The 24,320-nt window shown below is 36.7% G+C and overlaps 2 protein-coding genes across 4 annotated transcripts in view; both read left to right on the top strand.

The window, feature by feature from the left end:
- The window catches only part of eif4g3a (eukaryotic translation initiation factor 4 gamma, 3a), a 75,344-nt gene extending 63,705 nt beyond the window's left edge, over positions 1–11,639 (top strand). For all 3 annotated transcript variants that reach the window (XM_052101548.1, XM_052101546.1, XM_052101549.1), the window contains exons 26-34: positions 1,272–1,390; positions 1,720–1,892; positions 2,046–2,171; positions 4,223–4,304; positions 4,506–4,604; positions 7,150–7,296; positions 7,389–7,470; positions 8,860–9,006; positions 10,644–11,639. In XM_052101548.1, coding sequence (XP_051957508.1) covers positions 1,272–1,390; positions 1,720–1,892; positions 2,046–2,171; positions 4,223–4,304; positions 4,506–4,604; positions 7,150–7,296; positions 7,389–7,470; positions 8,860–9,006; positions 10,644–10,825 — 1,157 coding nt within the window. In that variant the 3' untranslated portion in view covers positions 10,826–11,639. The remainder of the gene's footprint in view (positions 1–1,271; positions 1,391–1,719; positions 1,893–2,045; positions 2,172–4,222; positions 4,305–4,505; positions 4,605–7,149; positions 7,297–7,388; positions 7,471–8,859; positions 9,007–10,643) is intronic.
- A 1,083-nt stretch (positions 11,640–12,722) lies between these two features.
- On the top strand, positions 12,723–24,093 carry cstf1 (cleavage stimulation factor, 3' pre-RNA, subunit 1). Its single transcript, XM_052101922.1, has 6 exons — positions 12,723–12,767; positions 13,824–14,008; positions 14,539–14,816; positions 14,983–15,180; positions 18,354–18,744; positions 23,168–24,093. Exons 2-6 carry the CDS (start codon positions 13,840–13,842, stop codon positions 23,425–23,427), a joined length of 1,296 nt encoding a protein of 431 aa, XP_051957882.1. The 5' UTR covers positions 12,723–12,767; positions 13,824–13,839; the 3' UTR covers positions 23,428–24,093.
- Positions 24,094–24,320: the final 227 nt, after the last annotated feature.

The raw sequence follows: 24,320 nt of genomic DNA on the forward strand, positions 1-24,320 counted from the left end.
CTGGATATGGTGCTACGCAGACCACAAAACATGCAAGAATCATGCAGAGTCTGGTGTTGGTAACAGAGAACCGGTTCTTATTTGGAAACCAGTTCCTTTTTTTTCTTATGTGTGAACTGTATGATTTTCATGATTTTCTGATCTGTGAATGGTTCTTGAATGTCTGTTTTTCTGTTGAATCATACATTTCCTGCAGAGCTTTTCAGCGCCAGTAATGACTCAGGGACCAGTGTTGTCAGATCACTGAATGAATGACTCTTATGAGTCAGTTCTTTTGAATCTACAGGGTGAAACATACAACATGAATAGTGTAGTCTGATTCCAGAACGAATGACTCTTATGAGTTGGCTCTTTTGAATCTACTGCGCTCAACACACAGCGTGTCCAGTGTTGTCTGATCACCGAATGAATGACTCTTATGAGTCAGTTCTTTTGAATCTACAGCACATAACATAAAGTGTGTCCAGTGTGGTCCGATTCCCGAACAAATGACTCTTATGAGTCAGTTCTTTTGAATCTACAGCACATAACATAAAGTGTGTCCAGTGTGGTCCGATTCCCGAACAAATAACTCTTATGAGTCAGTTCTTTTGAAACTATAGCACTCAGCATGAAGCATGTCCAGTGTGGTCTGATTCCCAAACGAATGACTCAATTCCTTTGAATCTACTGTGCAGTGATTCTTTTTAGTGAATCAAAAACACTTATTCGTCAGTCGGGGCAGTTACTGAATTAATTTCACTGACCTGGAATATGACTTCTTACTCCAAATGAACCAAGAACTATTACTGTGTTATGTAATGTACTTCAAGCTCATAAGACTTCAATCAGGTGGTGCTGCTGAATTGTTGTTCAAATGACAAAGTGTAGTTAAAGATAGGCCTACACATTATGAAAAACAATATGTGAATTAATTCAATGTTATCACGTTTAGAATTTTTATTTAAAATATAGTTAAGACCAATTGTTGGATTGCATTTATCTCTAAAAAAAATAGTTTTAGAGGAATCAGAACCGAAATTGTTAAATTCCTTACGATTCCCATCCCTAGCTACGACCCATTTCAGTTCAACATCATCAGATTTTTCTCATTTGAATTAAAAACATATAATAACCCCTGCGTTGAAGAATGTTTGTGCTGGGGTTTTTTTCCCCATATAATGAAAGCAAATGGTGCACATTAAAGCTGCACATCCAACGTATGCATGAATGTACCTGATTATGCACTACATATATTCCAAATATTGTAATCCTGCACCGTTTTTCCTCAGAGGTGAAATCAGAGCCGCTGGTCACTAACGTTTCAGAGAATCCTGTCCTGACAGAGGAGGACATTGAGAGGAAATCCAAGTCCATCATCGATGAGTTTCTGCACATTAATGACTATAAGGTACAATATCCAGTTAAACTGTCGGTAATAAAATCCTCTACACATTTTCAATGGAAAACAAAAGGTTATATTTGGCACCGTCCATTATAGAGCAAGTTTCCTGTATTAATTATATATATATTTGATATAAACTGCCTCCTGCTAGTCTTCAATATGTGCACTAATTTCACTTTTATTCACTACATTGTGAATAAAGTCTGTGTTCATTATGATTGCCATGATACAGCTGATCATTATTGTGTTTGATTGAGTGTATAAACTGACTCAATATCTGCCTTTGTGTGCCGTTTGTGGTGTTATTAATGTGTTTGTGTGTTTTCTTTGTACAGGAGGCAGTGCAGTGCGTAGATGAGATTGAGCAGCCCTCTTTGCTGTGTGCGTTTGTCCGTATGGGTCTGGAGTGCACACTAGAGCGCAGTCAGATTGCCAGAGAACACATGGGACTGCTCTTCTACCAACTTATTCAGAAGGGCATCCTACCCCATTCTCAACTCTACAAAGGGTGAAAATGCTGCATACACACACACACACACACACACGCACACACAGAAATAGGGACGTACCATAGACTTCTGTTGTTCCATACTTTGATATGTATACTTTTGGACTGTGGTAGTAAAGCTGTATGTTTTGGCTCTGTCTCTTTGCATGACAGGTTTTCAGAGATGCTGGAGCAGGCTGATGATATGGCCATAGATATTCCTTTCATTTGGCTTTATCTGGCTCAGCTGCTCTGTCCACTTCTTAGAGAGGGAGGAATCGCCATGAGTGAGCTGTTCAGGTCAGGAGAACACTCTGCGTACCCTGAATGATGCAGATTTGTGTTTTGGGTTCTGTTTGTTGGCTTTGTATAATTTGTGCAAAAGGACATTCCGTCCCTGAAATGAATTGCATGTTGATTAAAGAACTGTTCCAGGAATTATTTCAATTTTGGAGGTTTTAAAGGCAAAATATGAAGCTTGTTATTTCATAAAAGCACTTACATTAATTATTCTGTTAAAACTCATGCATTATTTGAGCTGTAAAGTTGTTTAAATCATGTTTGCAGTTATTTTAGGGTTTGTTTACATTACAATTTTTAAAATTAAATATAAATTTACAAAGAAAAGGTTGAATGCGATTTTTATCACTCTAAAATCACATTACCATGCATATTGTTCATGTCTTCCTGCTTTACCTGTGAAACAGTGAGTATTTTAACATTTATGGATTGACCACATTCACTTACATTGTAAGTGTCTCACTGGAACCCAGATTCTTTTTTTTTTTTTTTTTTTTTAAGAAAAGGTGGGACGATTTGAAATAATTTTTTGTGGTAATCCACATTATGCCACAAATGCTGTCGATTAAATGCGCAGTGTTCCTTTAAGTTTAATAGATGCATTGTCTGAGGTGGAATCTTCTTTCAAATAAATCATAAATAATGCATGTACTGTTAAAGCTCCAGTAAAGTGTTGACATAATTCTTATTCGGAAATGATCTACAGAACTGTGTGAACGATTTAGCCGTGTTCTACTGCTGACAAACATGTAGAAATGTATTTAAATAAATTAATTATTTAGAAATTATTAAATAACCTTTGGGACTAGAAGTGATATCCTGTTACCAAAAAGATTTCCAGTTTGTCATGGAAGGCTACATCTAAATTGTTAAATAAGGCAAATAAATAAGGGAGGTTTTCTTGGTTCCCCCCGTCCAACGCATGTCACTCATCCCCCTGTCGGCAGTCTGGACTGCCCTTATATCTCTCTCCAGCTCTGACTGCAACACAACACAGCTGTTAGAGATCATTTTCCACAGTTGTCAATCCTTACCACTTTCCTCTCCTGGCCTTGCACTCCACAGAACGTCGCCCGACCCCGCCCCCATCTCTTTACAATGGCATTATAATATTTGTGATTGTGTGCAAACCCTCTGGTATCCCCAATAAAATGGGCCACATAATTCAATATTTAAAGGAATAGTTCACCCAAAAATATATCTCATTATTTACTCCGCGTCATGCCATCCCAGATGTGTGTGACTTTCTTTTTTCTGCTGAACACAAATTAATATTCTAGAAGAGTATCTCAGCTCTGTAGGTCCATACAATGCAAGTCAACAGGGTCCAAAACTTTGAAGCTCCAAAAAGCAAATAAAGACAACATAAAGTAATCCATACAACTCCAGTGGATTAATCCATGTCTTCAGAAGCGATATGATAGATGTGGGTGAGAAACAGATCAATATTTAAGTCCTTTTTACTATAAATTATCCTCCCTGCCCAGTAGGTGGCAATATGCAGGAAGAATGCGAAACTTCATAAACAAAAATATAACTCTTAGGAGAGAAGAGCGCTTAGGAGGGCTGTTTAAAAAGTGGAGGAAAAGGACTTAAATATTGATCTATTTCTCACCCACACTTATCATATCACTTCTGAAGACATGGATTAAACCACTGGTGATGTATGGTTTACTTTTATGCTGCCTTTATGTGCTTCTTGAGCTTCAAAGTTCTGGCCACCATTCACTTGCATTGCATAAACCTACAGAGATGAGATATTCAAAAAATCTTTGTTGTGTTCAGCAAAATAAAGAATTCAAATATTTGGGATGGCATGAGGGTGAGTAAATGAGGAGATACGTTTTGGTTGAGCTATTCCTTTAATATAAATACATAAAAACTCAGTGATTCAGCTCAGCAATTCCGAGACGCCTCAATGTATGAGGTGTGACTGGGGCTTTAACAGTTTGGCAGTGCACAATAGTTGCAGTGATTCCAGGTCCTTGCAGACTACAGCTGTCAGAGCCATTCGGTTTAGCATCTTATGGAGATTTGTTTTGTTTCTGCAGTGAGTTAAGTAAACCGCTGCTCCCTGTGGGAAGAGCTGCCATCTTATTTTCTGAAATACTGCACCTACTATGCAAACAAATGGTAAGCTCAACTTTTGTTGACAGCGTTGAGTTCATCTTTATCCAGTTGTCATCAGTGGTTTTGAATCTCCTGCATGATGCTGCCAATATAATATTTTTTCATACAAACACAACTGTAACACATACAGTAGTTTTGTGTATTGTTGTGGGTTCTGTGAGAGCATGTGTTTGTGTATTTACATGGTGTCTGCTTGTCCTAAAGAGCCATAGGAAAGTTGGAGACTTGTGGAGGGAGTCAGGGCTCAACTGGATCGACTTACTGCCTGAGGGAGAGGATCTTAATGACTTCATCTCACAACAGGTGAGCTTGCAAACCCAACAGTCTTTCCCAGACACATGAATCACTGTAGGGAAGCCACCAGGAATGCAGCCACTGTCAAAACCTTCATCATTGCCATTAGAATTTATTTAACTCTCTTTTAATATCATTTTTGATCTTTGCAGGAAGTTGTGGATCAAAAACAACAAAAATAGAAAAAAATCTAATCACACATAGCACAGATGCGGTAAAGAAGGCATTCGATCGAAACATTTCTGTCAGACCCTCACTGAACTGCCACTATTCTTAAAGAGATTCTTTAAGATTATTCTTAAAATGTTAGCACTTCTACTAATCAGTATAAACACTTGCACAAAGTACATATCATGCATATAAACTATAAACATGTCACAAAGTATATTTGCAGTATAAATTTCAAGACATATTTATTGATGGAATACATAGATTTGAACATGAGTGACTCCAGTCAGGCTTCCTAAGCAACCAATTGGCCCCGTTGCTAGGGTGGGTAGAGTCACATGGGGTAACCTCCTCTTGGTCGCTATAATGTGGTTCGCTCTCGGTGGGGTGCATGGTGAGTTGTGTGTGGATGCTGCGGAGAATAGTGTGAGCCTCCACATGCACTAAGTCTCCGCGGTAACACGCTCAACAAGCCACGTGATAAGATGCGCGGATTAACCGTCTCAGACGTGGAGGCAACTGATATTCGTCCTCCACCACCCGGATTAAGGTGAGTCACTACACCACCATGAGGACATTCCAAATTGGGGAGAAATATTATTTATATATATTTAAAATTACCAAAAGTGTATAGGGTCAATAAAGACCCCCCCAAAAAAATATATTTAATTTTTTTTGCATTTCCATAAATCATATATTTAGGATTATTTCATAACTAAAGTTTACCATCACATCTTTTTCTTTGTTTATTACAAGACAAATACTATATCATGTTGATTTTCTGTGTGACTATTCCATATACGTGTACACATAAATATATAAATGCTATTTCTAAATCAAGGCGCTAATGTGTCAGTGATTGATTTGATTAACATTTGATGAAGAAGCAATGTGGTATTAAACTATAACAAGTGTAACACATGAACAGTTTATGTGTTACACTTGCTATAGTTTAATACCACATTGCTTTGTTATTGTCATTTGTGTGTACAAATGAAATTATTTAAGTTGTGCATATATTTAGACACAAAAAGTGCCTGAAAAAATACATGTGTGTATCTTATGTGTAGTTTGTGTTTCTTATGTGTAGATTATGTGTTGCTCAATATGTGTTTGTCAGTCAGTTGTGTCTCATGAAATTTAATTGTGGAAGTAATGAATCCTGTTCTATATTTCTTGCATCGTCTCTTTAATATAAGAAAAATGAAACATCAAAATATGCCCATGCATTGAAGGGTTAACAGCATTAGCTGAACATGTATTTCATACGTAAGCAAAATGGACATTGTGTAATTGTGACCTGTTGGGGGAGGGGCATTTTCATTCTACAGTATGTTTGTCTCGTTTTCCAGTAAAAATATCGAAAGATTCTTAAAATGTGATTTATTTACTTGACAAGCAAGCTGGCATAAGATTTTAAGTCTTGTATTGAGAGGAATGTAATCAAATTTAGTGAGATTTATGCTTAAAACAAGAAAAAACTGTTTGCCAATTGGGTTTATAAAACAAAACAAAAAAAAGGTTTATTTTGCTAACCCCATTGGCAGATTTTTTTTCTTGTTTCAAGGCTAAAGTTTACTAAACTTTTGTCAGATTTATCCTGAAACAAGACTTACTATCTTATCCCATTTTCCTTGGCAAGTAAATAAATAACGTTTTAAGAATGTTTGGATAATTTTACAGGAAAACCAGACAAAAATACTTGTGAGTGGTGGAGGTGTCATCAATAATCTTGCTCTGTTTTCCAAGGGCCCTTCACACTAAACACATTTTTGCGCTAGATGGACGTCTTTGACCGTTGCACTGCATCCTGCTGTTTCAGTCACCGTGTCACATTAAATCAACTTTTAAAAATACGCCTTAAGACACCTGCATTGTGTTCCAATCATGGTGCTGTATGTAGCTCTTTTTAATGCAATTAAGTTGTCATTTTTATTTGTATAGTGCTTTCCACAGCATACATCAATTCAATGCAGCTTTAACACAAAAAGAAGCTGTAATATAGTAATGTCTTTGAGTCATAATAGTGCGGTTTAATAAACACAGTGATTGGAAATTGTGTCTTTTTTAAATAAATAATTAATATATGTATTTAGACCCCCTGTGTGAGCAAGCTGTGGTAAGGAACACGAAACTCCATAACATGTTGGTTAATGGAGAAAACTAACCTTGGGAGAAACCAGGCTCACTGTGGGGGCCAGTTCCCCTCTGACTAAACAAAATGAATATAATGCCAGTATTTTTTATTTATGTTTAGTGCAAGTCATGGTTTAAGTGTTATGGGCCAATGTTTAAACAAAAAGCCCTTTAGACATGTTGATCTAGGAGATAGTATATAGTTGTCTTAAAAGAGATATAGGCAAATAATATTTTTCTGTTCTAACAGAAATTAGAGTTCACCGTGTCAGACTGCTCCTCTACTTCTCCGGCTCCAGCTAAACCCAACCTCACTCTTGAGGAGCTCTTCAAACAACTGGAGCACCTTCTACTAGAGGACATGGCTAGTGATGAGCAGATATTTGACTGGGTCGAGGTGAGGCTGAGTATATAACAGAAATGAAAAGTTTGCTAAAAACTATTTATATCTTCAATTTAAACAATTGATATCGTTGGTCTTCGTTTCAGGTTAATTTGGACGAATCTCAGATGAGTTCCTCTTCATTTTTGCGAGCTTTAATGACCGCTGTATGTAAGGCAGCAGTAAAAGGTGAGTGTTCTGATGCTTATGTTTACATGTATAAAACGCTATGATAGGTTTTTGCCTAAACATAACTTTCCCCGATAAAAGAGCACCGTTTAAAGCGGAAGTGTGTCATTTCTGCTCCACTATTGTCACTAAATGAAATTGCAAAAATAAATGTTTTCAAAATTGTTTTCCGAATACACGTTTCGTTTGCTGTTGATCAAACAAACTGATAATCTTGCCCCAAAAGAACGCCATTGGTTGAGTCAATATGGCTGTGTCAGTCTGATCAGGATGCTCAAACTAACAGAGGAATATTTGTATAGCGCTACAGAGCCAGTGTTTAGCAGTGTTGGGTATAATTTGATTACAAAGTAATTCATTACTGTAATCTAAATACTTTTTAATACAAAAAGTAGTGTTACATTTCAAATTCTTGTAATCAGATTACAGTTATTGACTTTCAACTAAGGTCATTTTAATTACTTTCTTAAATACAATGGCAAGAAAAAGTATTTGAACCCTTTGGAATTTGCTGGTTTTCAGCATTAATTGCCCAGAATGTGATCTATTCTTCATTAAAGTCACAAGTATAGACAAAGCACAGTGTGTTTAAGCTAACAATACACAATCGACTATAACCTTTCATGTATTTATTAAACACATCCCATGACAAAAAAGCTATTTAGAGTCAGGAGTTGGCAAACCTGGCATCCAATTAATGAAACGAGATTGGAGGTGTGGGTTAGAGCACTTTGATTATAAAAGCACTCAAACATTTTGAGTTTGCTGTTCACAAGAAGCATCTGCTGACGTGGACCATGCCTCTCGAAATAGATTTCAGAAGACCTATGTTCAAGATTTGTTGCTTTGCATTAAGCTGGAAAGGGTTACAAAGTTATCTCGAAGAGCTTAGATATTCATCTGTCCACAGTTAGACAAATTGTCTATAAATGGAGATGATTTAGTACTGTGGCTACTTTCCCGAGGAGTGGACGTCCAGCCAAGATGACTCAAAGGGCACCGCAGAATGCTCAATGAGGAAAAAACAGAACGCTAGAGTGACAGTTAAATACTTCAAGGAATCACTGGAACTGGTTAACATCTCTGTTCATGAGTCTACTATATGGAAAACATTAAACAGGCATGGTGTCCATACCTGCTGATGCTTTCCTACAAAAAACATTGCTGTGCACCTGAATTTTGCCAAAGACCACCTTTTAAGGTCCAAGAAATAAGGTCTCTGGATGTTTGAAAGCTGAAGTATGGGGCAACACCGCTGTATTCAGAAGCCAGTCATGTGAAAGCCCCATCACACCTTTTATTGAACGACTTGTAAATTGCATGCACTTATTGCCCTCTTAATGTTTCCCTTCCCATTTGCTTGCTTTCAATTATCCCTTTCTTCTTCAGATGAGAACACTTCCTGTAGAGTGGACACTGCTATTATCCAGCGACGCCTGCCTATATTACATAAATATCTTAACTCCAATACTGAGCGGCAGCTACAAGCACTATATGCTCTCCAGGCTTTGATCGTCACCCTAAATCAACCACCTAGTATGTTGGTATTTCTCTCTCGCTCGTTGCTTTATTTTTAACATATTGCATTTGTTACAGTGAATGTCATGGCTTGTTTCAAACAATAGTGTTAAAGGGGTAGTTAACCCAAAAATGAAAATTCAGTCATCGTTTACTCACCCCTGTGTTGTTATAATTCTATATGACTTTCTTTTTATGTTTTTCTTTATTTTATCCCCTTTTTCTCCCAATTTGGAAAGCCCAATTCCCACTACTTAGTAGGTCCTCGTGGTGGTGTGGTTACTCACCTCAATCCGGTGGTGGAGGACAAGTCTCAGTTGCACCCACTTCTGAGACCATCAATGCATGCTTCTTATCACTTATCAAAACAAATAAAGCTAGGCATGGAATTGCATGTATTTTTTGACTACAAACTCTTCAGACATGCTTGAAAGTTTTGTTCTGTGGTTTGTGCGCAGCTATGTTGTGTCTTCTGTTATTAATATCGCTGGTGGTCCTGTTGAAGCGAAACAAAATGAGTTTTCGCATGAACGGCCCACCTTGCGAGCGGCAGTTTAGCTACTGTTGCTCTCTTGCAAAGAGTTCTAAAGTTTGTGTGCAGACACATGAAAGCGCACAGGAGATCAACGATCATTAAAGAGTTTTGCTTAATAATATGGTCGATTTAGGTTTGTTTCTCTCAAACCTTATCGTATTTCCTCAGAACAAGACATGAGTCTCATGGAATAATTTATTATACTTCTGAATTATACAATTGTGTCCTTTTTGAAGCTTGAAGATGTGGTCACCATAAAACTGCCATTGTATGACATCACTGAGCAAAAAAAAATTTCACAATTTCTTCCTTTGTGTTAAGAAAAAGAATGAAAGTCATATGGGGTTATAACAACACATGGGTGAGTAAAAGATTACTGAATTTGAGTTTTTGGGTGAACTAATCCTTTAAAACCATGTCCTTAGAACCAAGCGTGAGGCGACTAATTTGTCCGTCCACACTTTTAAGCTAAAATGTGACAAAGCATAATCCAATCAGAATATTTTTGATGTTTAATATACAGTATATTTATGTGCTGTACTTGGTAAGTTACTCAAAAAAGTAATACACTACTAATTAATAATTACTTCTATAAAATTGTAATTAAATTGCTGACTTTACTGATTACATAAAGTAATCACATTACTAATTACTTAAGGTCTCTTTCCTCGTTCATTGATTTGTTATAGGGTTGCACACACTTCAGCTGTCAAAAATGCAAACAGATGTACATATTAACATAATTCATGTAATTCAAGTAGTCTATGTATATAATATATTTTAGAAATATGTGTAACCCAAGTAAATTAAAAGTAATTAATTGAAACTCAATAACTGTAATCTGATTACTAGAATTTGAAATGTAACACTACTTTCTGTACTAAAAATATTTGGATTACAGTAATTAATTACTTTATAAGATGACCTATCACTGGTTATGTGGAGTGGGATATTTGAACCAATGAGATTTCACTGTGGGCGGGCCACCCAATCCGACAAAATTTACTTCGCATTATAGCGTAACTTCTGGTTAGGACATGGTGTAACTCGACATTTTACATTACTAAGATAATTAAAGCTGAAAAAGATTGCTAGGATTGTAATTTTCATCTATCTATAGATCTACTCCGAATGTTCTTCGACTGTCTTTACGATGAGGACGTTATTTCCGAGGATGCTTTCTACCAATGGGAAACGAGTAAAGACCCCGCGGAACAGCAGGGAAAAGGAGTAGCTCTAAAGTCGGTCACCGCCTTCTTCACCTGGTTACGAGAGGCGGAGGAGGAGTCTGAGGATAATTGACATAAGCAGGTGCCGACGCCCAGAGGCCCCCTACTGACCCAAACAATGAACTGCAACTAAAGAAGACAAGCTATAGACAAACTTAACTCCTGCAGACACAGAAATGGCCAACGTGCTCTGCAGGATGTCTTTGAAACACTTGGACATCTTGAGCTGGAACCTTCGACAACATGGAGGGAATGCGAATACTTGTACCATATATATAGAAAATATTTTTGTTTTAAAGTTTGACTTTTTTTTTTCTTTTGTTACTTTTAAAACAAGAGACTTAAATAGGTTCTGAACTCTTTAATTTATTATTTTTTTAAAAGACTGCAAATATGGAGTTCTATTTAACATTTGCAGGCAAGAAGAACATTGATAGGAATAACGGAATGAACATGTTGTATATCAATAATATGAATTTTGTTTAATTGTATAAGCAGCCAACCTGGATTTCATGTGATTCTCCTTAAAACAGGGTAAAGATTTCACCTCCAAAAGAAATGAACAAATAAAATGTTTTCTGAATGGGAAGGAGACTGATAAGATTGCTCATGTTTTAAGCTACCTACCCATCACTGATCCTTCTGCTTTAGGCTTGCTCAGTGACCTTTCCAAATAACAAGCGTAAGACAGAGAATAAAAATGAAAATGCATCCTGCACAGAATGAAAATAATAAACACCTTTCAATCAACATGTAACTACCTGTATGCATTGAAGGTGAAATGCAAGCACTATTGCAAGTCAGAACATTGCCAGGATTTCTCAGTGTTCTTGTAATGAAGACCTGCAGAGGACATGTAAAGCTTGTAAATACATTAAAGACGGAAAAAGAGATGACCCTATACTGTTTGTTTTGGGAGGGGTGTTTACATTATTTTTCTAGCGCACTACTTCATCTCTTTTTGACATGCAGATGTCCATCTTGAACAGCTGGTTTGTTGTTCATACCTCATTTGTAAGGTAAGGTCATAGAATTATTAACATTTTAAAATCAGTTACAAGAATAGTCAGATTTAATTGTTTCTTTTGCACAAAAAGTTAAGATTTATCTTTTCTACAGGGTTCACGTGGTCATGGAAACCCTGGAAATATCACAAAATATAAAATTGTGATTTCATTAATAAAAATGTCATGGACATAAAAAAAAAATTAATTCTTATATATTAGCTGTGAACTGCAAATATCCAATTCATTGGTCCAGAGGTGTAGAAACATTGATTCTATTATTATCTGTTTACAGTTTTATGGTAAGCCTTAATATACATCCACAGGTACACCTATAACTCAGTACACCTCATATCAGAAGATAATTGGCTAATTGTCTAAAGTCATCATTTTCAGGAATTCTCCAAGCTGCTTAAAGGCACAGTTAACTTGGTGTATGTAAACTTCTGACCCACTGGAATTGTGATAATAGTCAATTAAAAGTTTAACAATCTGGCTGTAAATAATTGTTGGCAAAATTACTTGTGTCATGCACAAAGTAGATCTCCTAAACGGCTTGCCAAAACTATAGTTTGCTAATATGAAATATGTGGAGTGGTTACAAAATGAGTTTTAGTGACTAAAACCTAAGTGTATGTACTTAACTTCTGACTTCAATTGTATATCTAGCCTATATTAAAATTATTTTTTGGACTGTTGACAATTCAACAAATTTTATATAATGGTTAACGGAGCAGAACTTGTACATTCAAATATAATTTTATATTTATTATGATATGAATGAAGGAATTGATCAAGATATTTTAATTAAATGTAATTAAATAACGGTCTGTTACATAAGATCATGCAAGATAAATATCAGTTTTTTTTTGTCTATATGAAAACGCAAACAAAAGACGAGTCCAGGGACTTTTAATTTATCTTATTTATTCCCACAATCCCACTGAAGTACGTCATGACGTACAAAGCGGCGTGACGTCCTCGCAAATCAGTAGAAGGCGTGTGATTGTGGTAAGTTGTTAATTTTCTGCAACTTTGAATGAATAAAATTACGCTTATATAGTAATTGTAGCTTATTTTTAGACCTATTACAGAAACAGGTACAAATTAACTTTGAAATGAAACGCAGTTGCCCATATGAAGTAGAGATTTACGGCAGTAGTACACTAAAATGCACAACAATCACTGAGCGTATATCACAACCTAGTGAGCTGCCTACCTAGACAGCATTATTTTTAGAATGCTGCAAGTATGGTGCTTAAAAATGCTGTTAATTTAAATCGAGCCAACCTAGAAAATATATTTACAAATCTGATATTATTATAACCAAAAATTGTCTCTAGAAGCATTTTTGTTAGAATCCTATGCTATATCTATGTAGAAAGCAATTTTACAGTGCCGATATTATTTTGCCCAACAATGCTGTGTAGGTAAATCCTGCCTACCTAGAATGCATTTTTAGAATGCACAATCATGCCTTGTAGGTAAATGCTGACTACCTGGAAATCAATGATTAACCTATATCGTGGTGCACAAAACCAAGCATGCTTTTTATTTAAATCCTGCCTACCTATAAAGCATATTTACAATTCTGATATACACAAAAAGGCTCTCTAGGAGGATACTGCCTACCTAGACAGCATTTTTGTGAGAATGGTGATATTATGGGGCCCAAACATGCTGTCTCGTTAATTACTCCCTGGCAACAAGAATTTGTGCAATCCTTATGTTATTATGGCCCAAAATGCTCTCTAGGTCAGTGGTTCCCAACACTGTACATTTTGGATATCTCCCTTATCTGACACACCCAATTCATGTCTTGGAGTCTCCAGTCACTAATGATCTGATGAGTTGAAACAGGTGTGTTTGATTAGGGAAATATCCAAAAGGTGTAGTGTTGTGAGGCCTCCAGGAGGTAAATGCTAGGGAAATGCTGCATTTGTTAGATTGCTAAGATTATGGTGCCCAAACATGCAGTTTAGGTAGGCAGCTCACTAGGATTTGAAACAAACACCACAGCAATAAACAAGCTTAAATTAATCTTCATCTTGCTGCATGCACTTGCAGGCAATAAACAGCAGAGATGTTCCGACCAAAGCCCACGTTGAAGGACAGACAGCACCTGTACAGGTTGATCATCAGCCAGCTACTGTATGACGGCTACAACACCATCGCCAACAGTCTGATCAATGAGGTCAAGCCCCAGAGTGTGGTATCTCCATCCGAGCAGCTCATGCAGTTGGCTAAGATAGGTATAACCAGAGACCTAATAAGCAAATGACGGGTCACTCATATGCATATGAATGGTAGAAATCGTAACACTTAATATAGTGGCTGTTGAAATGGAAGTTGCATCTTTTCAAAGAGACATCTCCTGATTGTTTATTCATCCATCCATCCATCCATCTTCAACTACTTATCCGAAGTCGGGTCGCGGGGGCAGCAGCTCCACCAACGGATTTAAGTTGGAGTGACACACTTACAATGGAAGTAAATTGGCCCATTCACGTCCATTGGAAATGCCCCACTGTAACCAAAATGTTTGAGTTTTAAAGAAAAGGAGGGTGAAATAAAAATTATTTTTGTAATAAGCAATCAATTCTGCCACAAATGCTGTCGATGAGCTAACTTGTATTGAACCAGGAATATTGCTTGTAAGGGCAATTCCAGTTGGAAAAGTTGGTATAAAAAATTGTAATTCAGTCAATATTGAAAGAAATGAGATCTACGCCTTTGTATGGACCTTAACATGTAAATCTGCATCTATTTTTTTATTTTTTAGGAATGGAGAATGATGACAGCGCTGTCCAATATGCAATTGGTCGCTCAGACACTGTGGCACCTGGTGTGGGCATCGACCTAGAGTATGATGCAGACGTGCAGACCATGTCCCCAGAAACATCAGAGTACGAGACCTGCTATGTGACGTCCCATAAGGGACCGTGTCGTGTCGCAACCTACAGCCGTGATGGGCAGCTCATTGCAACGGGCTCTGCCGATGCCTCGATTAAGATCCTTGACACTGAACGCATGTTGGCCAAAAGTGCCATGCCGCTAGAGGTGAGAGCAGTGCCACCTGGAGCAGTCACAAAATCTACCAACAGCCTTGATAATGCTGAGTTTCATTTTGCTAATATTTTTGAGTGAAACTTTCAAATTGTATCATATAAATGGGCATTTTATCGGACATCTGCAACGAATGAACATATGGCTTTGGTCTATATAGGTGATGATGAATGAAACGGCCCAGCAGAACATGGAGAACCACCCTGTGATTAGAACATTGTATGATCACGTGGATGAAGTCACCTGTCTGTCTTTTCACCCAACCGAGCAGATCTTGGCCTCCGGCTCCCGCGATTACACCCTCAAACTCTTTGATTATTCAAAGCCTTCAGCCAAAAGAGCCTTCAAACACATACAGGTATAGAGCATTGATACAAAGACAAACTGAATCGAAATGCCACAAAATTAACTCTGAAAGTTATGTAAGGATTTTACATGTACATTTGTATGCATTTGGCAGATGTTTTTATGCAGAGCAACTTGCATTGCAAGCTATACGTTTTATCAGCTCATGCATTCCCTGGAAATGAAACCTATGACTTTGGCATTGTTAATGCCATCATTTGAGCTTCAGAAACTTTGACACCAAACTTTCAGTAGCACTTATCTAAGGGGCTCCCTTAGAGGAAATGGAGGGAATTTGTTTTTTTATAATTTTGCTTCTCTCCAAAAGTTCCCTTGCAATAAATTTGGATTGCCTTGCAATAAAGGATGTAAACGGTACTGATACTTCAGTACCAAGTTGATGCTAAATTAAAAAAGATGTCATGATACCAAGCAAGATGATTGACTGGCACATGACTGCTTTCAAATGCTCGTGATTAATCCAACTAAAATTGTGATAAGTCCTAGTGTGACTATATAACCTGGGGTGACCAGATGTCTCCATTTTCCGGGGACAGTCTTAGTTTTGATGGTCTGTCCCTGGAAATTTCCCAATTTTTACTGCGTGTTCAAAACAGACCGCTGAGTGAAAATACATGGCAAGAAAGCCCCTATTGAAGCCTACCGGCAACAAGGTTAATTGGTTGCTGTTTATTTTGACCAACAAAGGGGGCTGCTCGCTGTAGCTGCTTTAAGTCATTCATCTTTCTTTACTGATTACTTGTTTGCACCATTCTTGCCATTTAAAAACAGGACCAATAAGTAAACGTTTGCTGGGTAAACTTTGACTGCAGTGAATGGGAGTGAAAAGAGAAGATAATTAATATTAGAAGAGGGTAAGATGAGTGATTCAAAGAGTGTGTCCAATGGCGTATGTCCCTGTGCTGTGGAGTCAGCTGCAATAGTTCCTATATTCAATCATTGTTTATATACGTTTGTTTTGTTCACATTTATGCCAAAGTTGCATCTACTGTATGCAGTGTAGAAAAGAATGAACAGTTAAAAAACCATCAACTTTCGTATCAGAATTTCATTGAGCCATATTCAAAAGAGTATGATATACCATAATTCACATTACTACATTCACCATGGTCAAAATACCTAACATCTGAATTGTTCCCCTTGTTTAAATCATAGATAATTAAAGTAAAATTTCAATGACATATTACCACTAAACTAGAAATGACCCCTTTTTTAATTTCCGAAATCTGGTCACCTTAACTCTTTCCCCGCCAGCGTTTTTAAAAAAAGTTGCCAGCCACCGCCAGGGTTTTTGCCGATTTTTGCTAAACTTTAATGGCCCGCAGAATATTTTTGTCCATGAATATATGAAGATGCTATATATCAAAATAAAGATCTGAGCCTCTGCTTTTAGGCAAAAAAAAAACTATTTTATTTTATCTTCATTTGTTCTTTTTTTATTGCCACTTGAACAGAGGTAGGTTTTGTCAAAAACAACATTTCGGACAAAAAGCTGAGAAAAAGGCATTTTTATCAAACAAGTGCTTTAGTATTAGTATGGTGTTCCACTTCACGTTTGAGACGATCGCAGTCTGTTTCTTTTATCAAAGAGATGCGTACTCTTTCAAAACATGCGCGGGTCTTCCTTACCGTATACCACCTAAAACACGGATACCCGGAAAATTCTGTGTTTGGCGGGGAAGCGTTTTTTCATAAAACCCGGAAAATTCCGTGTTTGGTGGTGAAAGAGTTAATGTAACTGTAAAAGGATAAAATGTAATTAAATATACTGTCTGCATGTGCTGCGCGCTTTACAGTGAATGTGTGAAGCCGTTCATATGGTCTAAAATCACTGCATTAAAAGCGTTGCACGCTGTGCATGTTGTAATAGATGACAGAACAGAGTGCTTATACATTGTAAAGCTTACAGTAGGGGTCCACTGATTGAAATTTGCCCATATTCGTCTTAAAGCCATGATTGGTGATCGGCCGAACGTGCCTAGAATCAGGACCAATCTTTTTTGCAGCATGCATGGACTCATACATACACTGCTCCTCTACTGAATGAGCGCTTTCTCAACTCTTGAAGCATGACCGAGTGGCCTTTTGGGGGGGAGTCGAGCAGAGATTAGTCTCTTTCTTACATTAAATGAAAAACGGAGCTTGTTTCTGAAATTAAAAAACCTAGCTTTGTTTTCAATACATTTACAATAATAATAATTATGTTTAATTCAAAATGTGTAATCCAGAGAAAATGGAATGTCGTAGTGTCCATTTTAAATAATAATAATAAATCAAATTAAAATAAATTGAGGCCATTTTTACTTAATTGAAAAACACTTGAAGGAAACATGCAGTTGTTTTAATTTATTATTTACAATGATATTTAACCTTTTAAATAGGCTAAAGATATTTGTTCAATAGCATTTTACTGGTAATGGTACCGACTACTGAAAGATTGGTATTGTAACAACCCTACTTTTTACAAAAATTAACCTGGGTTTTACTACAGTAGTCATAGTTCAACAATGGTATTTGTTGTGAAACCGTAGTACCCATAAATTATACTGTGAGTTCACTACAGTTAGCAAATGTTTAATTTGTGGTACAAATAAATTTTTATTTTAAATGGTTTCCACTGAAAAACATGACCTTATGAAAATGAACTATGGTTGCACTAAAGTACAATGTTTGTGGTATAAATTTGGTATGTGTAACCATAGTGTTACTTTAGTAAAACTATAGTGCATTGTTTAATAGGGTTTTACCACAAATACTATGGTTAAAATATGGTTAATTTTGTATAATGATGGTGAAATTTGTGATCAAACTATAGTTACTGTAGTAAAACCATGTAAATGTTGTGGTAATTTTGGTATAACTACAAATGCCATAGGTCAGCTATGGTTACTGTAATAAAACCATTGTTCATTTCCATAAGCGACGGTTAAGCTATTGCAAGGGAATCAAAAATAATTGGTAGGGAATGCAAACCTTTTTGTGAGAGTACGTGAACGTTTTTAGAAAATAAATTCCCTCCCTGTCCTAAGGGGCATCATACTTTGCACCCTGTTGAAAACGTCTTTTTATTTTATTTTTCTCCCTCATGACTTATTTGGCCTTCATTCACTGTATCTAAGAAGTTTGCATCTGTCAGGATTTATTTTATTTTTTATTTTTTCACAGGAAGCTGAAATGTTGCGCTCTATCTCCTTCCACCCCTCTGGGGATTTCTTACTGGTGGGCACGCAGCACCCCACTCTGCGCCTATACGACGTTAACACTTTCCAGTGTTTCGTGTCCTGCAACCCTCTGGATCAACACACAGATACCATCTGCGGAGTCTGTTACAATCCCAGTGCCAACACCTACGCCACCTGCAGCAAAGACGGCAGCATCAAACTGTGGGATGGAGTGTCTAACCGGTGTGTGACTACTTTTGAGAAAGCTCATGACGGCGCTGAGGTCTGTTCGGTCGTCTTCTCCAAGAACTCGAAGTATATTCTGTCAAGCGGAAAGGATTCTGTCGCCAAGCTGTGGGAAATTTCCACAGGAAGGAATTTGGTTAAGTACACAGGTAAGATTAAGGGATTATAATTGGGGTTATGCATATTACTAAAATAATATTATTTATGTGGAATGCACTGAAAACATGAATTATGCTCAAGTGCACGTCTATTTGCGAGGGTTCGCTCGCACAGTGACATCATAATGGCTGTCGCCTAGCATCGCAGCTATGCACATGCCAAAGTTTTTAACTTCGCCCATTGCCATCGACGTGCTTCAGTCACATAGGACGAATATGAAGGGGCTGGGCAGATGTCCCTGTGCTTTTGAGGCAGAGTAAAACGGCTGCAAGGAATGATAAAAGGACAGTGTTTTCACAGTTAAATGACCTGTTACAGCTCCACAGTTCTTGTTTAGAGAGCTGCAAGTAAGCTTGAGCTTCTTATATTGCTTTAATAAAATGATGATTACATAATATAATATGGTTAAAACCAATATTAAGGACACACATTTTCATTAAAATGTCATTTTGACCAAGCAGCCACAAGGACAAGAACTATCTGTATTGTCATGCATACTATGTTGGTCTTATATATTACTAAATTGAAGTTGACATCCTGCGGTATGACATGCTACACTTTATCTAAAACAGTTGATCCAAACAACAGAGCATCACATTATAAGTGTAAACATTGTTGAAAACATATTCGGTAACAACAGCACTCTTGCTTGAGATATACTTTAGGTTCAATAATAATAATAATAATAGGACTAACGATTATTTTTGATAATCTAATTATCTTAGATTATTTGTACGATTAAACGGATAAAAATAAAATTGTCTTTCCTGTATTTAAAATACGATTGTTTAAAAAACTGAAATGATAACCGGCGTAAGGATTTGGTTTGATTTACATTAAACTTTGTACAAAGCCTTAATCATGAAAAGTTAAATTTGAATTTCTTATTATTGCTTTCAGGACATATGCAAAACAGTTTCTTTACTTGTAAGACTTAACAACAAATGCTCATCATTAAAGAGGACAATGATCCATATGCAGGGAGTGGGACAAAAGATCAGCCCAGCAGAGGGCAATAGTAGCACGAGAATAGAAATATTAATAATTCTGCCCTGCTGAAAAATACGTAATTATGTTAGATACATATGCTTGTACACTGTCACTGATTACATACATTTAAGTATTTTAATATTATAGTTTTTAAAATAGTATTTTCACTGATTACATGTTTCTAAACTACTCTTTCATGCGCTTACATGGGCAGTAGAAAACACTTTAAAAACCGGCACACCTTGACTGCTGAGACTTCAGTCTGATATCCATGAAAGCTGCACAACTGATTACATTGAAACTGAAATTGTGGTGTGATGTTGGACAGTTTAATCAAAATGACTGTGGTCCCTTTCTCCATTGTGATGGGTTTGATTGACGTGGATGTGCGTGCTCGCTTGCTCGTTAGAGTTTAACAGAGACTCGCTTGTGGTAAGAACAAACAGTTTTGCGAAATACGTGGCTGATTTTGAAATCATAACATGTTTACATTTGAAAACATAGACAATAGCAGTAAAATGTAAGTGATGCGCTGGAGATAAACAACTCTGTGTATCAAATAGCACAATCACTCTGTAAAAGCACACGAGGCATAAACCGCTCCTCATTAAACTGTATATGTATTATGATCATCTTTTAAGTGTTTATAAAGTGTTCTCGTGCGCTGGAGAACTTGGGTCATGTTTTTTCTGCTTCAACTAGTCTCCACTGTTTTTCAAACGAGTTTCATAATGCAACACATTTTTCACTGGGCTCTGAAGTGATGTCTCTGACGGGGCTTCTCCGTGCTTACTGCAAATATCCAACTAATCGATAATACAATTTGTTGCCGATGATTTCCATTATCGATTTTAGCGATTAGTTGTTGCTGCCCTAAATAATAATAATAAAATAAATTTTACTAAACACAATATATTTTTGTCTCAATTTTTTACATTTCATGGGTCAAGCTTTTATTTTGAATCAAACTTTTATTTTGATCTGAATGATTTTCCGGTTTTGTGTTTTGTCTGTAGTTTCACATTTCCGGTTCAGTGTTATTATAGTCAATGAAAACTAACAAATAATTTTCATTAACTAAAATTAAAACTGAAACTAAAATACTTTTGCATAACTCCAAAACTAACTAAAATAATCTTGAATTCTTTTTAGTTTTAGACATAATATGGGCAAAGTGGGACAATTTTGGAAATTGTTCTTTTCTTGACAATTTTAATTATGATCCAAACAACACATAACCTAAAACTATACCTTTGAAGAAAGCTTAGGATGTTTTAAAGGATGTTGCAAAAATTAAGAAATATTCAATATTGGGACGTTGAACCTTTTAAAGATCCTCTTTTGACAAAATCCCAGATGTGTTTAAGCAGCACGACCTACTGGTAAATTGGGACAGAGGAAAAATTATTCCTTAAATCTATATATTTGAAATGTATTTTTGTATTTTGTTCTACACTTTCACATCATAACATTAAGTTAACCTTTACTTGTTTATAAGCTTAAACTAGATGTACCTCAAATTTCTGTCATTTGTTTTTACTATTGCTTTCCACCAGTGATTATAAAATGAGATCTTCCACACAAACCAAAGTAAAATCATCAGTTTTAAACCTCAAAAAGATAAATTAAAACGATCATTTACGCACCTTCATGCCATCCCAGATGTGAATTACTTTATTAATCAAACGATCTTTGTGTTCAGATGAGGAAATAATTCAGCTCTGTAGGTCCATATAATGCAAGTGAATGGGGTCTGAAACTTTAAAGCTCTAAAAAGCACAAAGGCTGCATAAAAGTCATCCATAAAACTCCAGTGGTTTAATCCATGTCTTCTGAAGTGATCTAATCTGTTTTGGGTAATAACAGACCAAAATGTAACTCCTTTTTCACTGTACATCTTGCAATTGCAGTCTACAAGAACGATCATGATTTCAAGCTCGAGTGCAAGATGGCGCTGGGAAATATAAACAAGCTTGAAATCATGATTTTCAAGGAGTCGGCTGATGTCAAGGTTTACAGTAAAAGGGCCTTAAATGTTGATCTGTTTCTCACTCACACCTATCATATCACTTCTAAATACATGGATTTAGCCACTGGAGTCGTATGCATAACTTTTATGCTGCCTTATGTGCTTTTTGGACCTACAGATCAGAGATATTCTTCTAAAAATCTTAATTTGTGTTCAGCAGATGTCAGTCATATACATATGGGATGGCATTAGGTTGAGTAAATGATGTACATTTGCTTTCTGGGAACCCTGCGCTAGCTGCACACAGGCAGATGAATGGGGATGCTCACGGATGGCTCTCCAGGTATTTTAGAGCACCATGGTTTCAGTTCGGGGAGGCTGGTTCTGTTGACCGCATCACGATTACCAGCTCCCATCCTTGAAACATATCACTGTGCACGCTCTGGTAGGGCTGCGTTTGGCATTTCACAGCAACAGTGAACGAGCCACCATTAAAAAAAATATATAATTTTTTTTGGTGAACTATCCTTTTAATTGTATACTCTCCAAAAATGTGTTTAGTAATGATTTATAATCATTTAATGAAATGCATGTGGATACAATGTGGATCAAGCTTAAATGTTTCATTCACTTTGCCCATATGTGCCCAATATTATACATTTTGCAACATTTACAATCCATATTGAAAGAGGAATGTGATAAAAGAAAGTGTACATTGTGTTTTGACTGTGTGTACAGCTACTGTCAGTCAATACACTCCTGTATGTAGATGAGCACAACAAAAGATTAAGCACAAACTTTATTTGGGACATTTTAAACGGATATACACAGCAGGCTGGTGTGGGAGATCTATAAGTGTGTGTATATTTACATATAATTGGTTTTTTTTTTTTCATTTGAATGAGGAAAAGCAATTGGCAAATACCTTTTTAAAAAATGCATTTAAAAGACTCTTTTGTCATTTATTGCTTACATTATAAACATGAAATAAATATAATTTAAGATATTAAAACTAATGATATCTAGAATATAATTATAGACCGACAATTGAAAATATCGCAGACGGAACACAAAAACATCTGTATTATTTGTAGCGTATTATCTTTTGGGGGGTAGGGGGATATTGATATGTGGTTTATTTGACTAATTAATCGCCATTTTAAACAATTGACAGCCTTATTTCAACAAAGAATCTTGGGCATGATATGTGTCATCTATGAATAAACCACATGCCTATTATTAAGGGCAAACTTGTAAAAAAAAAGCCACGAAATTATTTAGTTTCTCTATCATTTTGCTTTCTTGGAAACACCACTGCTAGATTTAGTCAATAATTCAAAACGTACAAGTTGGAAATAACATTTGTTATCAAGCTACCTGTCCTTTTTTGTTTTGTTGTTAATGCTTGCATGCTGTTCTACCAGTTCACCCTCATTGTGTTTCCTGTTTTGCAGGTGCAGGGCTCAGTGGGCGACAAACGCACCGCACACGAGGTGTCTTTAACCACACAGAGGACTACGTGCTTTTGCCAGATGAGCGAACCATCAGCCTGTGCTGCTGGGATTCAAGAACTGCAGAGAGGAAGAACTTGCTCTCTTTGGGTCACAATAACATAGTGCGCTGTATCGTTCACTCGCCCACCAACCCAGGCTTCATGACCTGCAGCGATGACTTCAGAGCACGCTTCTGGTATCGTCGCACCACCACCGACTGAGGGACGCTTGTTTGCCTTGAAACCAAACGAGAGTCAGTTCAACAGCTGGTGTCGACCCAAACCCAGAAATGTCCAAACCCCAAAATGCCTTTTTATTTTTTTTTATCATTTACTGACCCTCATGTTGTTTCAAACCCATATAACTCATGCTCGGTCTCAGTCACCATTCACTGTCATAGCATGGAAAACAAACGATACAAAGAAAGGTAAAGCTGACAGTCCTACAGGTTTGGAACAACATGAGAGTGAGTAAATGAAGACAGAATATTCCTTTTCCAGTGAACTGTCTCTATAATTGTTATTTTTGTCAGTGGACTTTGCCGGTTTTGTCACCAGAGCTGTGCATCATGTAACACACAACATTTTTTTTTAAAGCGTCCGAGAGATGGTCATCTCTGTTCTGATGACTGCAGTACCTTGGTGTTTCTGTTAGGCGGTGCTGTTTTACAAATGAAAATTAGATACACTTTTTAGGATTTTACTTACTGAATTTGCAATGATATTGCATTTACAGTTGTGTTATTTGTATGTTTGAAAGCAGCGTAGATGGAGTGTAACTCCAAATGGCAAGTGCCTAAATGTTGCATCTTTTCACTTTTAATTTGTGTACTGTTGCTTGTTGTTTTATAATAAAAGGGTCTGGGAGAAAAGACTGTTGTTATATTTCATCTTTGATATAGTCCCTGCTCATCTGCAGGATTTGTACAATGCATTATAATGTTTTGGGGATACCACAGTTTTTAGTAGTACTTGCTATTGCTTATACTTACGGCTACGGACATGGATGAAACCTAAAATTGTGTGGGTTGTTGAGACATCTACGGAGCCCCTTAGAGGACAGGGTGAGAATTTTTTCTGAAATGGTTTTGATTTTCCTTTTCAATAGCTTTGCA

The sequence above is a fragment of the Xyrauchen texanus genome, chromosome 32 (assembly GCF_025860055.1).
Source record: "Xyrauchen texanus isolate HMW12.3.18 chromosome 32, RBS_HiC_50CHRs, whole genome shotgun sequence".
In the NCBI taxonomy this organism is placed as follows: Eukaryota; Metazoa; Chordata; class Actinopteri; order Cypriniformes; family Catostomidae; genus Xyrauchen; species Xyrauchen texanus.

Excerpts from the sequence above, each read along its gene's own strand:
- cstf1 (XM_052101922.1), top strand. The coding sequence starts at position 13,840 with ATGTTCCGACCAAAGCCCACGTTGAAGGACAGACAGCACCTGTACAGG. Across the intron at positions 14,009-14,538 it reads CATGCAGTTGGCTAAGATAG|GAATGGAGAATGATGACAGC; the intron begins GTATAACCAGAG and ends TTTATTTTTTAG. Across the intron at positions 18,745-23,167 it reads GAATTTGGTTAAGTACACAG|GTGCAGGGCTCAGTGGGCGA; the intron begins GTAAGATTAAGG and ends CCTGTTTTGCAG.